Source organism: Phalacrocorax aristotelis, chromosome 1, assembly GCF_949628215.1.
Source record: "Phalacrocorax aristotelis chromosome 1, bGulAri2.1, whole genome shotgun sequence".
Classification (NCBI taxonomy): domain Eukaryota; kingdom Metazoa; phylum Chordata; class Aves; order Suliformes; family Phalacrocoracidae; genus Phalacrocorax; species Phalacrocorax aristotelis.
Window position 1 is genome coordinate 146845883 of NC_134276.1, and position 21833 is coordinate 146867715.

The following is a 21833-nucleotide window of genomic DNA, read 5'->3' on the forward strand; positions in this document are numbered from 1 at the left end:
ATAACAAAGTTTGGGGCATCAAAAGCCATTGGAGGCCTCATGTCATTGAAGAAATACAGTAGAAAGCAAACCTTTTTTGGAAGGGTTTTCTTCAGAGAAGTTCTATAAATACCAGCACAGAAGGAGGTTTGGTACATCTTGCTGCCATCATTTCAGTGCTGCTACTGGACAATTCTGAGGGCAACTGCAGCTCTGAGTTTAGGAAGTTTGCTTTAATCCTGCCTTGTACATGGCTACTCATTTTACAGACAAAATTTTCTCTTCCCCTCTGAAAGAACTACTCAGATAGAAAAGAAACCATGATCCTGATTCTAGCAGCATTTTCATCTAATCACTTAAGGTGAATACTAATCTGAAAGGTTTTGCTATTAGCAGGGTTTTAAGTCAGTTTTGGGGGTTGTTTTGTTTTTAAATCCACACTGAAACTGCCAGATTTTTTACTGGGGTAGGGGGGTGGGAGAAGGAGAGAAACCCTGTCGAGATTACCTAAACAAGTAAGTTTGACATGCACCTTCGACAATAAATACAGACTTCCATAAACATACTTCCCAATTTGCCCCTTTAGGAAAAAGATCAGATGGTTAGAAGCGGCACTAGAAGAAAAGGTAAAGAAAGTGACCCAGCACCATAACCACCCAGCCACGTTTTACAGAATTTGATAACATTCAATCTTTTCAGTACTTGGATAACAAAATGAAACATTTCTTTAAAGTATTTTCACTTTTATTAGTCAGTTTTATTAAAAGAGAAGGCATTTTCTATTCTCCTCTGCAATATCTGAGAGATATATACCAACCAATAAGAGAGTTGAGAGCTATTAAAACAGGAATACATAATTTCTTCCTGTATAAAAGGCAACAAATTGCACGTAAGGAGACTGGTTTAGAAAAGCAACTAAACACCGTAAGTAATATCACTGCCAAGTGAGACATTTACATTTATGCATAGTCATAGTGTGGTAGATTGGTGCCACCTTTTGGCTACAGGTTGCTATGAAATTAAATTTCTACCTAAAATGCTCATACAATCGAAACACATACCATGATGTGTGGGACCTTAGAATGTCTGAGAACAGCTGTGTGGGGCAGCAACATCATTTATACTTTCCGTAAACTGCACGGTGGGTAGCTGCATGTCTTGACATCTACTTACCACCTTCCAGCTTAAAATATCTTCACATAATCTTCTATGGCTGAAATCAGCTCCCACTGGAATGCATGCAATAGTTACTAAATTATTAAATACCTTCTAAGATTAAAATTAATATATTATCTAAGAAAAAAAGAATGACGACTCCAAGGAGATAAATACAACAGAAACTATGATGTGCAGTTTGTACAGCTTGTAGCTGATTACCCAGATGAGGCATTAGCCAAGACAAAGCTTTTGTTTCACTTTTCCTCCACAATAATTCACTTCTGAACAACAACACAAAGGAACTATGCAGCTTATTTTAAGCCAGAGACCATCTTTCACCCTAAAACCAGCTCTTTGAAATTTTTACAGCATACGTTCAGCTTTTATCCTCATCTGACCACTTTGAAAGCTGTTACTAACTAGTCAATGAGAAGTAAAACATGCAAACTATTTACTGCCACCATAGATTTAACCTATGCAGCCTATGGTACAACTTTAGAGTCTAAGATATAATGCACGAGCAAGTAAATCCAGACTGTTTACCCATGAAGGTATTTCCAGACTATGTGATCTGACTGTAACATAAATCCTCAACCTTCAAATCAATGGCAAAACCCTCAACAACTGTAGAGGAAACAGCTAACAATGAAACTAACAGATGAGCACAAAAGTATTTAAAAATCTTCACATCTATTAATGTCCTTTTTAATGACTATGCAACCCAATCAAATGTTATTTGAATGAGGCAGCACACATATCTGGTCAGTGAGGACATGAAATTTATAGATGATGGCACAGCACAATGAAAAGGCTGCAACACCACATGATGGCTCTTTTGAGTATGGAGGCAGAGCAAAATTTTTAATAAGTAATTACACATGAACTTGCTCACTGTCAGCAGAACATCTCTTGACATCCTTTTATGTTCCCCCACCTCCCCACTTGGTTAAAAAGAAAGAATCCAGCTGCAGGCAACTGCTAATTAAATACTTTGGCTTTCAGCTACAGTTGCTGTGTGCACACATCTGCTGTGCAATAAACACTGTTTTAAGTGTAATTGACATATTTTCCATGCTCTAGGAGAGAATATTTATGACATGAAGAAAAAAAGCAAGCAGGGTCCAAGCCCCTGCCTCATATTCACTAGAAAGTAAAAGCTGCAAAGTGTTTACAGTTAAAACTGTTTAAAACGCCTTTATTACTTCAGGCCAGTCTTTATTGTCACATTCCAATGCTTTGCTCCCAAACAACATATTTACTAATTTTTTGGCCTTAAAGCTATGTAAATCCAAACATATATTTCAGTGCCTAGACACGTTTAAGTGGTTCCTGTTGAGCATTTTGGCTTAAATGAATCATAAGCAACATCATGTTCTATTCCTCCTGATTTCACAATCCGTGTTTCAGACAACGGATTTGAACGGAGGTACACAAGTAAAGTGCCCGTAATGAAGTCCTTCTAAAGTCAGCCTGTACAGATCTCACTGAGCTACGTGAGCTTAGCTGTAACGTGGATGGAACAAGACAAAACACAGCTGAGCAATGACATTCAGACAAAGGAGATCTCTGAGTTTGGTCAGTGGCATCAAATGTCTGGTACTATTCAGCAACTAGCTTTTGACTGTCAACTTGTGCAATACTAGTACTCAAGTGTCTCAGAACAAGTCCCTTTGGAACACAGGTGAAACACCTTTCGTGCCTTCTGCTGGATATTGTTGAAAGCAGCTGTTCTCACAACCAAGTACTACAGAAGGAGGAACATTGCCATTTAGATTTACCCATCTCCCTAATACAGTAAACATTCTCCTTAAATACAACTGTACACTTCACATGAAAAAGAAAAACCAAACAAAAACAAAACACCCCATGAAAACCCCCACCAAACAAACCATCACTGACTGACTCTACATTTTCTTGCTTCCCTTTGTTAGTCAGAAGGGCTACTGACTAACAGTTCTTCACAGTATGTGTATGAAGGGATCTTATATCCTCCACTGAGACTACAAACACAGGCAAAGTACTAAGACAAAAGGATATCAAAATTTGATAAAACTTTTGAACAGCATCTAGTAGACACTACTCAAGTCTTCTACAAGCAAGCCAATGCAAGGGTACGCTGATCAGCAATCATCTGTCATCTGGGAGAAAGTACATAGATTTATAACAGTACTTATTTGTTGCTATACCAGCAAGGAGGATTTACACAAGTGAACAGGGCCATTTTTAGTATTAGTAAAAAAATAATGTAGCATAAATCATCGTGTATTAATCTTCACAAACACCTGCAAGAGTTGAATTTATCTGTAAATGGCTGTAAACAAACAGCCAACTTTTAGTATGCAAGTAACAATTATGTTCTCTTTACACTCAGAGCTGCATTTCTTTGTTCTGCTCTAAGTTACACTGTGACATCAAAGGCATCTTGATTTTAACTCTTCTCTAGAAAAGAATTAGAGATGGAAGTGCAAGTATGTATGTGAGAGAAAAGGAGAAATAAATGTGAGAAACTTGATGTATAGCTGACAGCAAAATAGCACCGGACCAGAACAAAGCCTAGACCAGACGTTGCTTTTCTTTTTGCCTTGGAATACTGAGAAACAGAAAAGAAAAATAATTAAGCATAGAATCTTAGAAGAGCTATTAGATCACGGTTCCTTCCAGCCTAGAACGAAGCACAGTATTACTCTCAATCTTCAACAGCTACCAAACTCACAAGTAGCATCTCACTCTTCCCCTCTTGTTCCCAGTCAGCATGAAAGCAACATTCACTGCTGGCCCCGTGACTCTATTAGCTCCAATAGGGCAGGTCAGCACAGTGAGCCTTGTGGGAATCAGAAGACAACTCTGCTATCATCCCTGAAAACGATGGTAAAATGTTATGTACTGAAATTAGTACATATTTTTAATCATTTAAGATATTACAGATAAAAGTGCTTTAAGATGAGGCTGCAAGACAAGCTTTCAAAAATTAGGGCATGCAAGAATTAAGAGTACACGTGGAACTTCACTTCGGTCCACCTCTGTACTTGTACTACTGTGTGCTATAATACAGTGTAAATGGATTAGCATGGAAAGTACTGGACAGAAAATAAGCAAGTTGGCTAGATTTTAAGGATTACAAAGCATTAAGAGGCAGTCCACAGTACTCCAACTATCCATTTCATTAAAATAAATAAAAATACAAGGCAGGAATTACAGAGGATTTTGATAAAACTACATCAAAACTCAAACATACATACTCTGTAGATTACTGTACAGAGTACTATATACTGTAGTATAAAAATTAAGACACCTGGACATATAGTCTGGGGAAAATTCTTCACTGTAAGGACAGCTGCTGCAACACAGTAAGAAAGCAGGTTCTCAGTAGTGCCATTTCCAGTCAAAATCCAAAAATAGAGGTTGCAACATTGGTCTATGCTCATCACCACAGTTTCTTACCTGGAAAGAGTAAATTCACAGCTGCTGTTCTCCTGGAACCAATGTTCTGCTTTAAACACAAAACATAAATCTTTCTTCCCCGCCCCCCTCCAGGAGGTAACCTGAGATTTGACAGCATACCTAAATCTACTTTTCCCCTAGTTTGTCAACTGTATTCAGGGAAACCTAACAAAATAGACAGTTGAAAAAAATCCTAAACTTCTGGGAGTATGAGTTTATCGTTGGTCAGATTTTAGTTCATCCTACATTAGAATAAGTGTTATAATAGAGATTACAGAAATGAAGCCCTTCAGCACTGTAATAGTTCTTCTCATATACTTTGATTTACCTCTAGTATTTATACCCGATTCTTATAATAAGCACTAGACTACAGCTGTACTAATATAAGTACTCATTATTTTAGTGTTAATTTGGTTTCTATAATTGCAAGCACAGAATTTTATAAAAATGGGTGTTATTGAAAAGGCATGAACAAATGGATATTCTTGATTTTAGAAATTTTTTTCCATCATATTGCTCAAAACAGTAGTTTGAGCACAAACAGGTGGGTTTTTTTTTCCCCAAAAAAATATGCAATTCAAAATTTTTTATGAGAAGTTGAAGCAACATAGTTTACCAAAGGGTATTCTTTGCTTAGAATAAGCAAACACCAGGATAACTAGCAGATCTAAGGGCATCTTTACTTGACTAAGAAAATCCATGAGATGTTAAGTCCATCTTCTGTTGCTGGAATGCTTTTTTTAGAAAATATTGCTCCAAATCAAACTGTTTATTTTACTTTCAGAGCCATGTGCATATAGGAGCCATTCACAGAATGTCTACTTAACAACTTATAGAAAAATCACTGAAAGAAACCACAGATTCTGCTGCTTTTTTAAAAGCCAACTTTCCTGATGATTTTCCCCTGTTCTTGTACATTAATGTGACAAGAGAAATACTTATAATAGGTTCATACACAAATTTAAAATGTCAAAGCAAGAAAGCATTAAGTGTGGACATATCATTTTCAGACTGACATATAAAATAAGCCTGGGTTTCTACGATGATCAGTTCACATGCTGCACTGAAAAGCTGAAAGGACAGAAATCAGCCACTTAAATTGCTATTATTAAAAAAATGCAGATTTAACCATAATTAACCTATTTGTTCCCAAATGAAGCCAGTTCAGATTTAATATATAATTTAGATCAGGAACAAATAATTACTTAATAGAATACAAAAGTGAAGAAAAAAGTAGTCTGAAAAGTCACAGTAACTTCAGAGAAACTTATATACAATGTAAGCATTAGAAAAGAACCGATCTGTTTCTGCTCCATCTATTAAAGTGCTGTAGTAGATAGAATGATATCTAGTATCAGCTAGCTGTATACTATGCCCAAATGCCAGGAAGTCTTCCCAGAGAAGAACTTCCATCCACTTAAGCAAAAGGAAGGGATGTCCTTCATTCCCAAAACAGCACTCACTCAAAAACCCCTCTTATTCAGCTTTAGAAAACTGTAAAATTCAAGCCAACACATTCCAAAGGGACTGGCGATTTTGGGCACAGATATTTGGGTGCACGACAACTCCTGAAAACTGTAGCTTTCAAGAGCTTGGTTCAGCACTTCCCCTTTAAAGGTGTCCCAGAAGTAAGGAAACCCAACACAACAACGAACACATTTGGATTTCTGAAAACCCTTGCGCATGTCACCTGACAGCAGGGGAGCAAACGGTCCCTCCCACAGCCTTTTCTGACCCACATCCTCAGCATCAGTATCTGCCTGAAGACCACAGCATCACTGTGGTTCAAGCACACAGTAGGCCAAAACCAACACAGACTAAAGCCCCAGATCCAAGTTACTGCCACAGCTGATCGGTTTTCAGTTCAAACAGCTCCAACTCTAACCATGATCTATGACCATATGAACAGCTTGTTAACATGATATAAACATAGCTGATGTCTTCCTGAGCATGTGGGCCGGAAGAGAAACCCTACTTAGTTCTGCATCACAGACACACAGAATAATTCACAATGGGAGAGGCCTCCAAGGGAGCATCTGGTCCAATCTCCTGCTCAGTGCAACACTAACATCACTGAATCAGGGCCAGGTTGCTCAGGGCTTTTGTCTCGATCTTAAAAAACTATCAGGGATGGATTTCTGGGATCTCTGGGAGTAATCTGTTACAACACTTGAGTATCCTCATAGTGGAAAAAAAAATCTCCCATTTCAATTTACAACCTCTCATCTTCCTGCTGTGCAGTTTTAAATGAGCTTGGTTCTACCTTCTCAGTAACTTCTTCAGTACTGGAAGGCTGCTGTTAGGTTCCCCCAAAGCCTTCTCTTTTCCAGCTCACTTCAGCCTCTTCTTGTGGAGGACACACCCCAGTGTATTTTGCCATGATTTAACTTTAACTGTAAAATTAGTAATTTTCTTTTGCTCACCTTCTGTAGTGGGTTGAAGATAATACAGAACCTCTAAGCAAAAAAGTATAAGCTTAGGGTATTTATATAGTTACTTATTAAAGCAGTCCAGAAACAGACTGTAACAAAAGGGTAAAATAACTACACGTTTGTCTTGGTGACATTTCTTTACGAAGAAAATAAGCACTCCAGCTGGGAGGAAATGCATTCTAGGTATTTAGAAAATCCATTTAAAAAAATATGTTCTTGAGAAAGACAGGAGGAATCCTCTGTATGTTACATCCCAAAAGAAAGCACACAGAATTACTCTGAGACTCGGGGGGGAGGGGGGGGGAAGCGGGGTAGGACACAGGATGGGACAGACAATGACGACACACAATTTTCATTAACACTTTTCAAGAATAACAATAAGAGCAGTAAGATTTTTTTGCAGAGCTAAGTGATCAATGCCTCCCAGCATGAAGTGTAGTTCCATGTCAGAGTACCAGATACAAAACTGGAATTCATCTGGGGACACAAAAAGTGAAGCAGAGCTTCAGAGAAACAGCACTGTCATTTGAGAAAAAAAAATCAAAAATCCACCTACCTTTTGACTACTATGGAAATTTTAATTCCAATGTATCCATTTGTTCACAGATGTTTTGAATTTTAACTGATTTTTCCTTCCAAGCCAGAAGCTGTACCATGAGAACCAGATAATACTTTTCTCAAACGCAAGAAAAGAAAGTCACAGTTTACATGAACAATACATGACTTGAATCCATGAATTCAATTGTGTGAAGGTATGCACATTACTACTTACAAAGGAAGCAAAGAGATAGCGATGTTTTTATATTTATCTTTTAAAACTTCATTGAAATCTTACAATTTGGAAGCTAATGAGGTTTGTTTGCTTTGTTTTATTAGAAAAAATACTCAGGCAAGGTCTACAATCATCTGTCAATTATAAATGACTTACAAGAAACTCATAAAGCAATAAAATTAAAAAAATACAAATACAAACTATATCTGAAACACTTCTATTTGGCAATTTTATAACAAATTCAAAAAGAAACAAAGATTACGGATTACTTTATAGGTACAGAAAAAGCAGTAGGTGAAGTGCTTAAGCAAAAAAAAAAAACAAACAAACCCAAAACACTGCATTTTTTTCAAAAATAAAGTCACATCACTACAGATTTTATGAATAATACCCTTATTAAACAACCATTCCAGAACATCTTATATTAGTGGTGCTTTTAATCTGCACTTCATTTTGTTTGATAAGATTTTTTTGTGTATATAAGTAACATTTTTAACCCATTGGAGCTAAGCAAGACTCTTGTGTCAGTACCAATGCAGAATGCATTTGTATTATACTAGGATATGCTCACTTCTGCAACCAAAGGGTTACTTTAAGTTTTATTCTATTTAATAAAAATTTAGTGTAAAAACTGCTGGTTATTAGTTTCACTGTAGTAAATTCCTCCCCAATAAGGAGGACTAACTCTGCAGTTTGACTGCATATATCCATACAAATTTTACATATTAGTTCCTTCCAATAGTAAGGAAAAAACTAATTTCTTGTTCATTATTAGAAAGGAGCGCCATGAATTAATTATGGGTACTATTCATCCCTCTAAGATTTCTGGGAAGGATGTTCAATGTATTTTTGTTCTTACAACAGATATTAACAGTAGTATATAGTCCCTTAGGTATGTAAAAGAAGGTTTTTTTATTGTTAAGGAAGGTGCTTTTTTTTTTAAACAATTCTTCTGGCAGCACTAGTGAATTACAATATCCTTCAATATTATTTCTACCGTAATATATACATTTTAACTTTCATGCCTCTAGAAAAACATCTACAGTACATTTCATAATATAAAAATATATTACAAATCTGCAGAAATATTTACAAGCAATGTACTATTATCTATATGCAACATTTTTGTCTCCGTACAAAGACTAACAGGTTAGACACATCTCTATTTGTCAGTTAAAAAAATCCATGGCTTCTTGCTTATTAAGCAAGAAAATGATTTTACTTTTCTTTTCAAAGCCAACTTTGGTGCATAAAGGATTGATTTTCTAGATTTTTTTTTTTTAAAAAATACCATTTTCTTTACATCTAGAAAACATTAGGCCAAATAAAAAAAGTATACTTTACAAGTGAATGGGGATCCTAAAGGGTCAAAAAAAGTAAAATAAAACACCAGTAACACTAACTGCTTAAACAGAGGTTTTTCAAAAACCATCCATTGATACGGATCACACAAAAGCAGATCTCATTGACTTACTATACTACTCCTGAAAAAGGGACCAGACATACTGCAACACTCTTAACATCTTTAAACCGTACTATATGTAATCATAGTTGATTGGAAAAGACAAGCATTCCATCAACATTTGTTTAAACATTATAATCCAACATATTTTAGGGATCTGCAAAAGGACACGAGATTACAAATGACAAATGATTACTACCCACCATACTCAAAGGGTAACAAGATAATCCCTTGGTAGCTGTTTTATTGTCTGGCACATGTTATATTTAGTTAACATTGACAAGAAGCCTAATAGCTCGTTAACAGTTCTCCTGGAAGTTGTGAGTAAATGGTGATGGTTACTTTTTCTTTTCATCAAATATAAACTACTGTATTCACTAAAGAAAAAAGCAGCTTAAAGAAGCAAGCATGCAAAGCCTTTTAGTTGTTCCACTAAGTTGCCAGAAGAGTGTTTGCTCAGTCTCCCACTGTACCATTCCATGAAAATGTGGATATACAGTAATATATTAATATATTCCACAGAAGCATCAACTTCATTCACAGAATGTTTACACTACGCATAAATATTTATCTAAGAAAAAAAAAGGATGGGATTTGACTAATGTGCAACTTTATTTCTAAATCCATTGTCAGTGACTAAGACTGCGGGTATCCCCACTTGCTTGGTTTTTACCTCTTCAACCTCTTCTGGGGCATTGTTCTGTAAAAGAAGATAGAACAGTTTTACATAAAGACCCCTAGATGTAAATTCGAGTCAGCTAGAGTATACTATGAAATCATGACTATATAAAATCTACTTTCCTTTAATTTGATTAAAACTGAAAGCCATTGTAGATGATCCCAGATTAGCGCATGTTTCAGATAATTATTTCAAACTTTCTACTGGAGTCATCATTTTAGCATGACATAGCTGTCAGTAAATTCCCTTAACCACTTTTTTCCCTTGCAAAGTTTTGGTCTTCAACTTTTTTTTTTTTTTTTTGCATCTTCCACAGTTGGTCCAAAGCTCTTTTTAATCACAGACTGATCTATCCTGCTAAAACACTACAACATTATGTATGGGGACATTAATTTTAGTTGGGAGAGGTAGAAAGGATTGCTCATTTTTCGCCAAGGACTTAATCCCCAAGATAATTACGTTTTTATAAGGTTATTTTTTTCCTTTTCAATTCAATCCATCAAGTTCTGCAAAGGTAATCAGTATAAAGATGACTAACACCTAAATTAGAGTACAAAACAGTCACTGCGTTAAGCAGTTTTAAAACACACAATCCAATTTCCTCATAGCATTTTTACTATTTACTCTTAACGTCAGTAATTTATACACTAAAGTAAGTTTTTTAAATACTTATATTTACAAAGATAGCAGATATAGTATGATGATTTATTTTCATATTGTAAACCAATTTTTCATTACTTTGATTAGTGAAAGAGATTGAATATTAAAGGTGAACTGAAAGGCTTATCACATATCATGATCTCAGATTAGTGTTCTAGTTACTTAGACACTAGGTCACTGGATGTTAAGGATGAAACATGGTAACGCTGAACTTTGGTAAGAAAGAAAAATTTTTCTTCTGCCGTAACTGTTTACACAAGTTTTTAATATAAGACCATAAATATGTATCTTTGGATGTTCAAAAAACTTAAGAGTGAATTAAGCATTTCAGATTACCTTTAAAAACTGTGCACACACTGAACTGTGGGTACTGACAATTATGTGAGCACACTAATAAAGAGGGGAGAAAAAAAATCAGGAAATAATTAGGAACAACATAGATTAGAAGCCAATCTGAAGTCCTAAAAACATAAATGGGAATGCAGCCTAAAGACAAGTAACATGTACTGTCCCCTTCTGTCCCCCTCTAAAGAATCTTGTTTTAAAAAAATAGTACTTGTATACAAGTACAGATTTCAAGGTAATACTGTGTGTATTACAGTTGAATATAAAATATGTAAAGATAAATTTGGACTTTAAAAAAATTGGTATACAAACCAGTATGTGATCTTAACAGAAGTGATCTTTCAGGATTCCACTGTATGTACCTCCTTTACTAGAATTTCTGTACACCAAGCACAAAAAAGTAAAATACACTTGGTAAATACACACATTCCCCGTTTCTCAGTAACTAGAGTTCAGTTCAAGAAGTTAAGTAATTCTGAAACAACTTAAGACCTCAGAACTTAACTCCTGGACGCTGACAGGATCAAGGCTCCCTGGTCTGGTGTATCATGCATTAGCAATCCTGATTTTCCAACGTCTAAAAGTTAAGTGAGGCTTAAGACTATATTTAAGTAAAGAAAGTTTCAAAATTAGGACATTACCTGTATATGTTAGGGTCCAGAAGCAAGGCAGTATCTTTTGGGAGTTTTGATAAATGAACTACTTTAGTTTTTAACTGATGTCGCTCACTTTCATTTACCCACACATCAGGCAGACTATGAATAAATAAAATAAAAATATTCAAAAAAGATCAACTGTTTTTCCTTACCATAAAATTATGTGGTAAACTAGTATATATGAAGTTTTTTAAAATAACCTTCTCATTTCACTGGTTAACAAGCATCTTCACTGGAGTGAGGAAGAGACAGCCAACCTTTACACATTATATTTCAAAGTTTTTCAGGTTCTCAGTGTGAAAAAGATACTAAACAGAATTCATATTATTCCACAAGAATACCAAACCAAACATACAATGATAATGACACTACATCCTCCATTTTAACAATTTAATGTGAAAATGGGTAGCGTGGAAAAACCCCAGATCTGTGAAAATACTTATTTTACTGGGCATAAAATCCTTTGATGCTGTCAAAAAATTAAGTCAAGGCCAGAATATACTGCAGGCACTGAGCTTCAAGTTATACTAATTTGCTTCCTCCAAGTTCAAAGCTTTCAATGTCAAAATGCTCCCACTTTGCTTAAGTTAATGACTTGATTATCTTCTGAGGAAATCCAGACAATCACCACAAAATATTTTGGCTACACAACAGTTCTCACTGTGAGATGGAATAAAACTTGGTCTTTATACATTAAAGGGAATTGTTGCTTCCATGCCACTTGCAGTGAGACTTGTGGAAGACAGCTGGAGATAACATACACAACTGATCTACATTTTGTACTTAAGGTCTTTGAAACTAAACATGCCTACTTCAGAGTGGCTTATGGCTTTATTGCTCCTTTTAGTTAAAGCATGTTGGTTTTGTTGGTTCTTTAAGGCCCTGCTGCGGCTTACATGGAACACATTCTTAAGAGAGGCACTGGGCTTGCAGAGGTGTCTTACTGAAAACCTGCTTTCTTGCCTCCTTCAGAAGGAAACATTGACCAAGGTTGTGCAGAACAAACAAGTGATCCATTTTGGTTCCACTGGGGGGGAGGGCTGACAACCCCTCAAAAAGAAAAAAAAACAAAACAAAAAAGCCCCCCAAAAAGCCCAAAACCATACCACACAACCCGCTGAAATTATTTTCAGCCCACAAAGTGGCTTTTCTTTTTTTTTTTTTTTTAACATGACCTAGGAGCCAAAGATTAATTTAAGGTTGAGGGAAAAGGCTCACATTTGTAATTAAGAAACCTAACATTTTCAAAGAAGTTTCAAATTGAGAAGCCCAACATTTAAGACTATCTAAACAAAACAGTTCCTTCTCTGACCAAAGCTATATGAAATTTTAGAGACTTTTGCAGGTTTTTAAACTGAATCTCTTTTTCAGCAGTGAAAGGTAGCTGTATCTCAAATTCAATTTTTTTGGGTAAGCCATCTAAAAAATAAAATGAAACAGAGAACTTTTAACCCAGTAGGAAAAGGAGTTTCTCCAATGATATCTTTCCCTGTTCAGATAACGTGGAAGGAAAAAAAGAGAAAAGGGGAGAAAACACCTAGGAGGCCATCCATGTATCTACTAAGGTTTAATACAGATCATGAAACGTAAAAAAACATCATAAGGCTTTTTTTTTTTTTTAAATAAAGCCAAAATCAGTGTTTGAGAAGCAACATTTGGAAGACATTTTTAGTAAGAGCTGTATGCTAAACAAAAAGTGATACAAACAACAAATAAGACGACTTTTCATGTACAAAGACTATTTGAAATACACATAAAGACAACTCAGTAAGCTAAGAAGTACTGGCACAAAGAATAAATCCCTGCTCTAAAAAAAAGTTTAAATGTGTTATTTCCCTTTTGTATAGGAAACGGGTTGGAGACTAGTATTTACTTTCTCTGAAAAAAATACTTAATGTACAGAGAACCTGGAGCAGTTTAACAGTTTCTCAAGATGACTCAGAGTAGAAGTTAAATCATTATTACTAGCTCCATCTGAAAGGCTGATGAACAGTTCAGCACAACGGAAAGTAATCATCATGACTACATTCAACTTTTCTAAAGTGCGAGTGCATTCACGGTGTAAAACAGATGGATGACATGAGCCATGATACCTTGTATTTGCTGCTCTTAACTGTAATGATCAAGATGAAATTGAACCTACCGAATACTCACTAATTCAGAACTATATCATGCAGTGCAAGCAATATACTCTGTACCTAACTCAGCTAAGGTGCAAGAAGTATCAATATAAACCTTATTACTTTGACCTGACCAATTAAATCTACATTCTGGCAGGAATGTCTTAGCATTCCTGAATAACTTCTCTTCGCCAATGCAGAGATTCGAATATTGTATTCATCTGCAAGAGTAAAAAAAATGCATTCAACTATATTAGAAAAAAGTACTGAATTTTATTTATTTACCTTATGTTCCCAGAGTTATATGCTTTTTTAATGCTTTCCATCTTAAAACACAGCTGTCTTTATATTTTAATAAGAATAATTTTCGAATGCTGTTATTCTATAGTATATAGTACTATAGTACTAGTATAGTATATAGTATAGTATATTATACAATATAGTATTACCAGCTGTCCTAAAAGGAAGCAAAAACACTACACTTTTTACTATATTTTAGTTATTCTCTCTGAAGTTAAATTGAAACTTGCAGTCTACAAGTGCTGCAATGAGCAGAAAAAGCTACAGACACTAAAATTTCACCAAGATGCGCAACACTGCTGCAGATAAGTCATCAGCAACCCTAGTCCTTTGAAAATAAAGGTTATAATAGATTCACAGTGCCAAGTTCACACTACTGCACATGACTAATTTGGGACACTACAAAACTGAGTAATTTAAACCACTTCACCAAAGCAAAGGTAAATTTCTGTTATGCTGAGGCTTTGCATCACCATCCTGCTCAACCACTTAAAAGCAGCACTGAATCTAAAGACCACCTTATTCTAAAAGTGAATTGCATGAACTATGACTATTTCATATGAAACTTGGATATCCTTACCTAATTGATTCTATCAATTTAATCTTCCTAGTAAAACTGAAGTTCCTTTTAAGAAACGGCCTCTAACCTCAATGTCCTACTTAATTAGGCAGCTATTCATCTTGGTGTGAACTAAATGTCTCAGTAACTTCCATCTTAATGTGAACTAAACATCCCAGTAACTTCATCTATATGCAGGACTATGGATACAGGAATCAGTATGCAAGATTGTAGATTGCAGAAATAAATTCTATTATAATTATTCTTACCTTTATATGGAAAAGTAGTTAATGACCTTAAACCTTGTAGAAAACCAGGAGCATACAGCTACTGCCTCTCCTAAAACTACTCTGCCTACTACTCTCCTACAGCATAGTGGTACCCAAACAATTATATGGAAAAGTAGAATAAATAAGATAACAATATTTATGTATAAATTAATTTCTGTGTCAAAGAATGAGATGACAACCCATCTATTTCATAGAATCATTAAGGTTGGACAAGACCCTTAAGATCATCAAGTCCAACCACTAACCTATCACTGCCAAGTCCACCACTAAACCATATCCTCAAGCACCACGTCTACCCTTCTTTTAAATACCTCCAGGGATGGAGACTCCACCACCTCCCAGGGCAGCCTGTTCCAATGCCTGACAACCCTTTCGGTGAACAAGTTTTTCCTAATATCCAACCTAAACTTCCCCTGGCGCAGCTTGAGGCCATTTCCTCTCATCCTATCGCTTGATACTAGGGAGAAGAGACCAACCCCTGCCTCGCTACAACCTCCTTTCAGGTAGTTGTAGAGAGCGATAAGGTCTCCCCTCAGCCTCCCCTTCTCCAGTCTAAACAAACCCAGTTCCCTCAGCCACTCCTCATAAGAGTTGTTCTCTAGACCCTTCACCAACTTTGTTGCCCTTCCCTGGAAACGCTCCAGCACCTCGATGTCCTTCTTGTAGTGAGGGGCCCAAAACTGCACACAGTACTCGAGGTGCGGCCTCACCAGTGCCGAGTACAGGGGCACGATCACCTCCCTTTTCCTCCCTGCCACACTATTCCCGATACAAGCCAGGATGCCACTGGCCTTCTTGGCTGCCTGAGCACACTGCTGGCTCATGTTCAGCCAGCCAGCTGTCAACCAACACCCCCAGGTCCTTTTCCTCCAGGCAGCTCTCCAGCCACCCCTCCCCAAGCCTGTAGCGTTGCATGGGGTTGTTGTGACCCAAGTGCAGGACCCGGCACTTAGCCTTCTTCAATCTCATACCGTTGGCTCCGGCCCAACGATCCAGCCTGTCCAGGTCCTTCTGTAGGGCCTTCCTGCCCTCCAGCAGATCAACACTTCCACCCAGCTTGGTGTTATCTGCAAACTTACTGAGCGTGAACTGAATCCCCTCATCCAGACCATCAATGGAGATATTGAAAAGGACCGGCCCCAACACTGAGCCCTGGGGAACACCACTCATGACTGGCCGCCAACTGGATTTGACTCCATTCACTACTAATCTCTGGGCTCAGCCGTCCAGCCAGTTTTTAACCCAGTGCAGAGTGCACTTGTCCAAGCCGTGAGCAGCCAGCTTCTCCAGGAGAATGCTGTGGGAGACAGTGTCAAAGGCCTTACTAAAGTCCAAGTAGACAACGTCCACAGCCTCCCCCTCATCCACTAAGCAGGTCACCTTAACATAAAAGGAGACTAGGTTAGTGAGGCAGGACCTCCCTTTCATAAGCCCATGCTGGCTGAGCCCGATCCCCTGGGTGTCCCGCATGTGCTTTGTAATGGTATTCAAGACGATCTGCTCCATGACCTTTCCTGGCACCGAGGTCAGGCTGACAGGCCTGTAGTTCCCCGGATCCTCCTTCCAACCCTTCTTGTAGAGGGGCGTCACATTCGCTATTTTCCAGTCATCTGGGACCTCCCCGATTGACCAGGACTACTGATAAATGATGGACAGTGGCTTGGCAAGGTCCTCTGCCAGCTCCCTCAGTATCCTCAGATACCATCCAGCCTGATGGCCTTATGAGCAAAACTTGTGATCAAAGTAGATAAATTACTTCTGAAGTACACTTACTACTTCACATATCCCAAGCCTACCCAAGGCAATACCTTTGTCCTGCATTGCACACAAGGATATTAATTTGGAACAAGGCAGAACTTGGAAAAACAAAGAGAAAAAACTTGCTGGAAGATTATTCCAAGCTTCAGTAGGAGAATCTGAAGTAGCAACAACGTGAGATGGATACCTTAAAGAGCCAACTGTGGTTATTATATTGTTAATTTGTGACACCTAGGCAAAGATTCTTGTAGTTCTACTGTTACACTGATTGTGGATTTTGCATACCTAGAAGTATTTTAGGATCATGATGAATCAGTGGATTAAACAAAGTTGTCTCAGTGATAAATTTCCTTATATATATGGCTGGCAAAACCAACCTGAAATCCCCATTCAATGATTAGAGGACCTTGTTATAACTGTCTACAGTGACAAAACGCATCAAAAATACAGCTTCAAACTTACCTAAGCTTGTATCAGAGTCTAAATAACTGAAAGCTAAAATAAAAATCAATTAAAGCATGGCCTATTGTTTTTTAAACTTCTAAAGCTATTTTATCTTATCTAAACTTATAAGAGCATTTTTAAAACTTTAATTTAAATATTCAAAGGCATAAAATAATTTAGTGGCAGACAGTTAATTCACCCCACTGTAAACCCTTCCCCATTTAAATCCTTTATCAAATCATTAGCAATATACTCACATGTCCTCTGGTGTCCAATGAAGCAAGAGTTTAATTTTTCCAGAATCTTCCTTTCTTTTAGCTATTACCTGATAATAATTACATAAATTATAATTAAAACCAAATCTGTACATTTTTTACTCAAAACCTGTTTTTCTTCCTGTTCTGATGGACATTCATAAAAGGCAAACTGTTTTACTCTGTGAAAGTTGTATTAATTCTATATATAGTTAGAATGTACATATCACTCTCAAGCCATTCTTGGCAAGGTTTAATGTATTCCTTTAACATTTGTCTATGGAGTGGTTCCTGGAAAAAAAATGCATCCTGTAACTAGTCGTCTTTTTTCAAAATTCTTTAATTTTTAAGCAGCTACTCCAAAAGCTTTGAAGAACATGCATTCCACTATGAATATGCTCAGGTTTGTTCGACAAGACACCTATAGAAGAGGCGAGAAACTGATACAGCTTATAGTTTAATTATAGCATGGCATGAGAATAAATTCTTTTCTCACAATCTGCTTTGATATCTGAACACACTATATATATAATTTCCTAGGTAAGCTTTACTTATTCCTTTTCAATACCTAAACCAAGCACTGAATGAGGCAACAGCAAAGGCTACCTGGAAGAACTCACAGACTTACGGAGATTAAGGCATACATAATAGGACCCTTAACACTGTAGAGAATACACTTGCTCCTATTATTCTAAGAATGATAAATCAAATGACTTGTCAACAACCTGCTGACAGTTGACAGAGTTTAAGCAGAACCTATGTACGCCACTGGTAAGGTCCCAGACAAGTGAGAACTCCTTTCTCATAGATTCTCATTTTGGCTCAGAGTAGACTAGAACAAAAGACACACAGAGAACGAAGTTTAGGTGCAGGACCCTGAAGCTAGACTCGCACCTTTAGCCAAGATTAATTTAGAAATACATACACAGAAAGTATAAAAGAGAAATCTGTTCATTCAGGTACAAATATATAACGCTGCCATTCAAGAGGTACCCCAAAAATTTACAGTATCCAGAAAAACAGGGAAAGGCCATTTACTTCCTCTTCTACTGATTTACCCTCAGCTTCTCCTTTACTACATGTCACAATACTTCATACAGAGTATCCTATTTGCTTCAAACTAATTCTCCCACCTTCTGCACCTCTGAGCATAAAATGCTTATAAATCTTTGAAAGATTCTATACATAGCCACTGCAGATAGTGTAAACTCCAAAAATTTTACTAGAGAAAGCACAGAAATACGGAAGGGTGGCAAGTGATCTTTAGGAAAAAGGCTAAACTGAAATGTAGCATATGGAACTTCAGTATTTAAGTTCATAATCTGCATGAAAGCTATTTCCTACAGCTAAATACCATGGTAAATTAAACTTAGCCATGACATTTCAAGGAATTCAAAAATTTGTTTGAGGTTTTATTTTTACAACCATGCAGCAATCTTCCAAACAAATATGATGCAGAGAGAAGTGTCCATGGATTTAACAGCCAGATTTGTAATACAGATATATTTGAGATATCTGAAGGTATCAATATGCTTGTAGATGAGAACTGGAATATTGGGTTTGTGTGGCAAGGTTTTGGTAGTGGGAGTCGCCACAGAGGTGGTTGCTGTGAGAAGCTTCCCCCGTACCCAATAGAGTCAGTGCCAGCTGGCTCTAAGACAGACCCACCACTGGCCAAGCCCATCAGTGATAGTGGTAGTGCCTCTGGGATAACATATTTAAGAAGGGGGAAAAACGCTGCACAACAGCAGCCGGAAGAAAGGAGTAAGATTGTGAGAGAACAACTCTGCAGACACCAAGGTCAGTGAAGGAGGGACAGGAGGTGATCCAGGGGCCAGAGCAGAGATTCCCTTGCAGCCCCTGAAGATGACCATGGTGAGGCAGGCTGTCCCCCTGCAGCCCATGGAGGTTAACAGCAGAGCAGATATCCACCTGCAGCCCATGGAGGACCCCATGCTGGAGCAGGTGGATGCCTGAAGAAGGCTGTGATCCCATGGGAAGCCTGTACTGGAGCAGGCTCCTGGCAGGACCTGTGGCCCCATGGAGAGAAGAGCCCATGCCGGAGCAGGTTTGCTGGCAGGACCTGTGACCCCGCAGGGGACCCACACTGGAGCAGTCTGTTCCTGAAGGACTACATCCTGTGGAAAGGACCCATGCTGGAGCAGTTGCTGAAGAACGGTCACCTGTGAGAAGGGCCCACGTTGGACAAGTTCATGGAAGACTGTCTCCTGTGGGATGGACCCCACGCTGGAGCAGGGGAAGAACATGAGAAGGAAGAAGAGGCAGAGAATGTGTGATCAACTGACCACAACCCCCACTCCCCATCTGCCTACACTGCTGGGCAGGGGAGGCTGTAGGGAATTCGGGAGTGAAGTTAAGCCCAGAAGAGAGGGATGGGGGAAGGTGTTTAGTTTTATTTCTCATTACCCTACTCTGACTTGATTGGCAATAAATTAAAATAATTTCCCTGAGTTGAGTCTGTTTTGCCTGTGATGGTAATTGGCATGTGATCTCTCCATGTCCCTACCTCACCCCTGAGGCTTGCATTATATTTTCTCTCCCCTTTCCAGCTGAGGAGGGGAGTAATAGAGCAGCTTGGTGCACACCTGATGTCCAGCCCAGGTCAACCCACTAGTGCCTAATATACTGAGTTTCTAAAAAATATTAAAGTCTCACACTAAAAAGTTTTAAACCAAGCTGTCATGAGATATGGGAAAAGCCATCCAATGGCCTACAGTTAGAGAAGCAATAAACCAAGTACAGTAACACACAGCTCTTCCAAAAGGAAAAGTTCCACTAGTTAGCTCCAGTTTCAAGATCTCATTTAATATATATTCACAGTTCACCTGGAAATGGGATTGGAAGACAGAGTGGGAAAATCTGCTTTTGATATCAAGCAATTCAAGATAAACCAAAGGAATGCTCCCCACAAGAACTGCAGTAGGATGTCATAGTGGGATACTGGACATAGATGACAGCAAAAATCCTTTTTCTAGTAATCTTTGCCAATTAGACAAAGTTTGACTCCTGCATCAAAGAATCCTGCAAGGTTCTTTAATTTAGGCATGAGAAATACTGCTAAGACTTTTCTGCACAAGTCTCAAGCCATACCCACAACAGGATACACACTTTTGCTAAATTTAGGGCAGGAATGAAAACCCCGATTTCTTTTTCAATAAAGGTTTAGAAAACACTCCTACAATCCCTTCCAACTTTAAGTTTTAGCCTCTGCCCAGAACCCAGCCGCTTCTTCTACAAACTCAGTTTCTTTGTTGTAGACTGAAACACCTGAGCCTGCAAACAAAGATAACTCAAAGCTCACTTCACAGGGCAAATAAAACTCTGTTCTCATCAGCTTTTCTATTCAAAACCATACATTTTCTTGTACAGTCCAGCTTACTCTCAAGTTAACCTTCAAGTTTTAAGGAGACACGTGTTCTCTCATGTAATGCAATCATCATGGGTATCACATACTGAAAAGTTTACATGTGACTTTTTAAGATATTAGCATTTGGACACAGTAAGCTAACTACTCTCAAGTTAGAAAGAAGAAGTTTTTCTCTACAAACTGCTCTTGATCCGATCTAAAACTTGAAAAATATGAACTAGGAAACCATACAGAATACACAAGTCACAGACACATATTACACCCAAGTACTAGTTTAACTGGGGTTGCTCTTCCTCTACATCAAACGATCAATAGCACTGCTTCTACAGGGATTTACAGTATAATACATGGTGATTCTAGAACCTCATAGATCTTTATGAGTATAACCCAATATCATCACCTGAATTCTCCAACAGGGAAAAAAAAGTATAAACTCTGACATTTACAATTTCTCATTTTCAGGAATATGCAGTACAAAACTCACGACTCTCCTGTCTTACTATCACCACACTGAAGAGAGATATATTTGTAAAAACTAAAGAAATGAACACTGATGTGTAAGAGAGACTCAAGAGTACAAAATTTAGGGCACTTCAAGTACTGCCTGAAGTGCAAGTACCATTCTCTTGTTCTAGAGCCCTAGTAGCATCTTCAAGCAATCAGTGCCAAACTAAGGGCTGGAACCAGCTTTCACACACACAGACAAGTTTAATAGGAAGAGAAAATAACTTTTAGCAGTAGGAAATTAAAAAATGATTTTTCATAACAAAAGAGCTAATCATATATCATACATGAAAACTATGAAAGTTATACCTAGGGTGCTTTCGCAGAGAGATATACTTGTATCCAGTATGAATTTTGCAGACTTTTTCCCCATATCATTGGCCTGTCTTGTCTCTGCTAAACAATCAATATTCAAAAATCTGAGCAATTCACTTGGGTTTGACTGGAATGAAAGATCCTCTCTCCACATATGTAACAAGCCTATTTTTGTTTAATATTAAAGTAGTATGTTAGCTTTCTGTTAGAAGACAACAGAAATCTGGCATCTATAGCCACCATTGCTTTTTCCTCCTACATATGTTTTGAAATTAGCAGATTTAAAGGGTTTATAAAAAAGGTATAAAAAGTATCCA

At 37.6% G+C, this 21833-nt stretch overlaps 1 protein-coding gene across 3 annotated transcripts in view; it reads right to left on the bottom strand.

Moving 5' to 3' along the window:
* Window positions 1–7859: 7859 nt before the first annotated feature.
* Window positions 7860–21833, bottom strand: part of AEBP2 (AE binding protein 2) — a 53787-nt gene continuing 39813 nt past the window's right edge. The window contains exons 6-9 of one of the 3 annotated variants that reach the window (XM_075114614.1): window positions 17313–17380; window positions 11570–11683; window positions 11241–11307; window positions 7860–9944 (exon numbers count right to left, since the gene is read on the bottom strand). In XM_075114614.1, coding sequence (XP_074970715.1) covers window positions 11253–11307; window positions 11570–11683; window positions 17313–17380 — 237 coding nt within the window. In that variant the 3' untranslated portion in view covers window positions 7860–9944; window positions 11241–11252. Of the gene's footprint in view, window positions 9945–11240; window positions 11308–11569; window positions 11684–12480; window positions 12635–17312; window positions 17381–21833 lie in introns of those variants that run through there. The other 2 variants (XM_075114624.1, XR_012663777.1) reach the window with 2 other exon arrangements.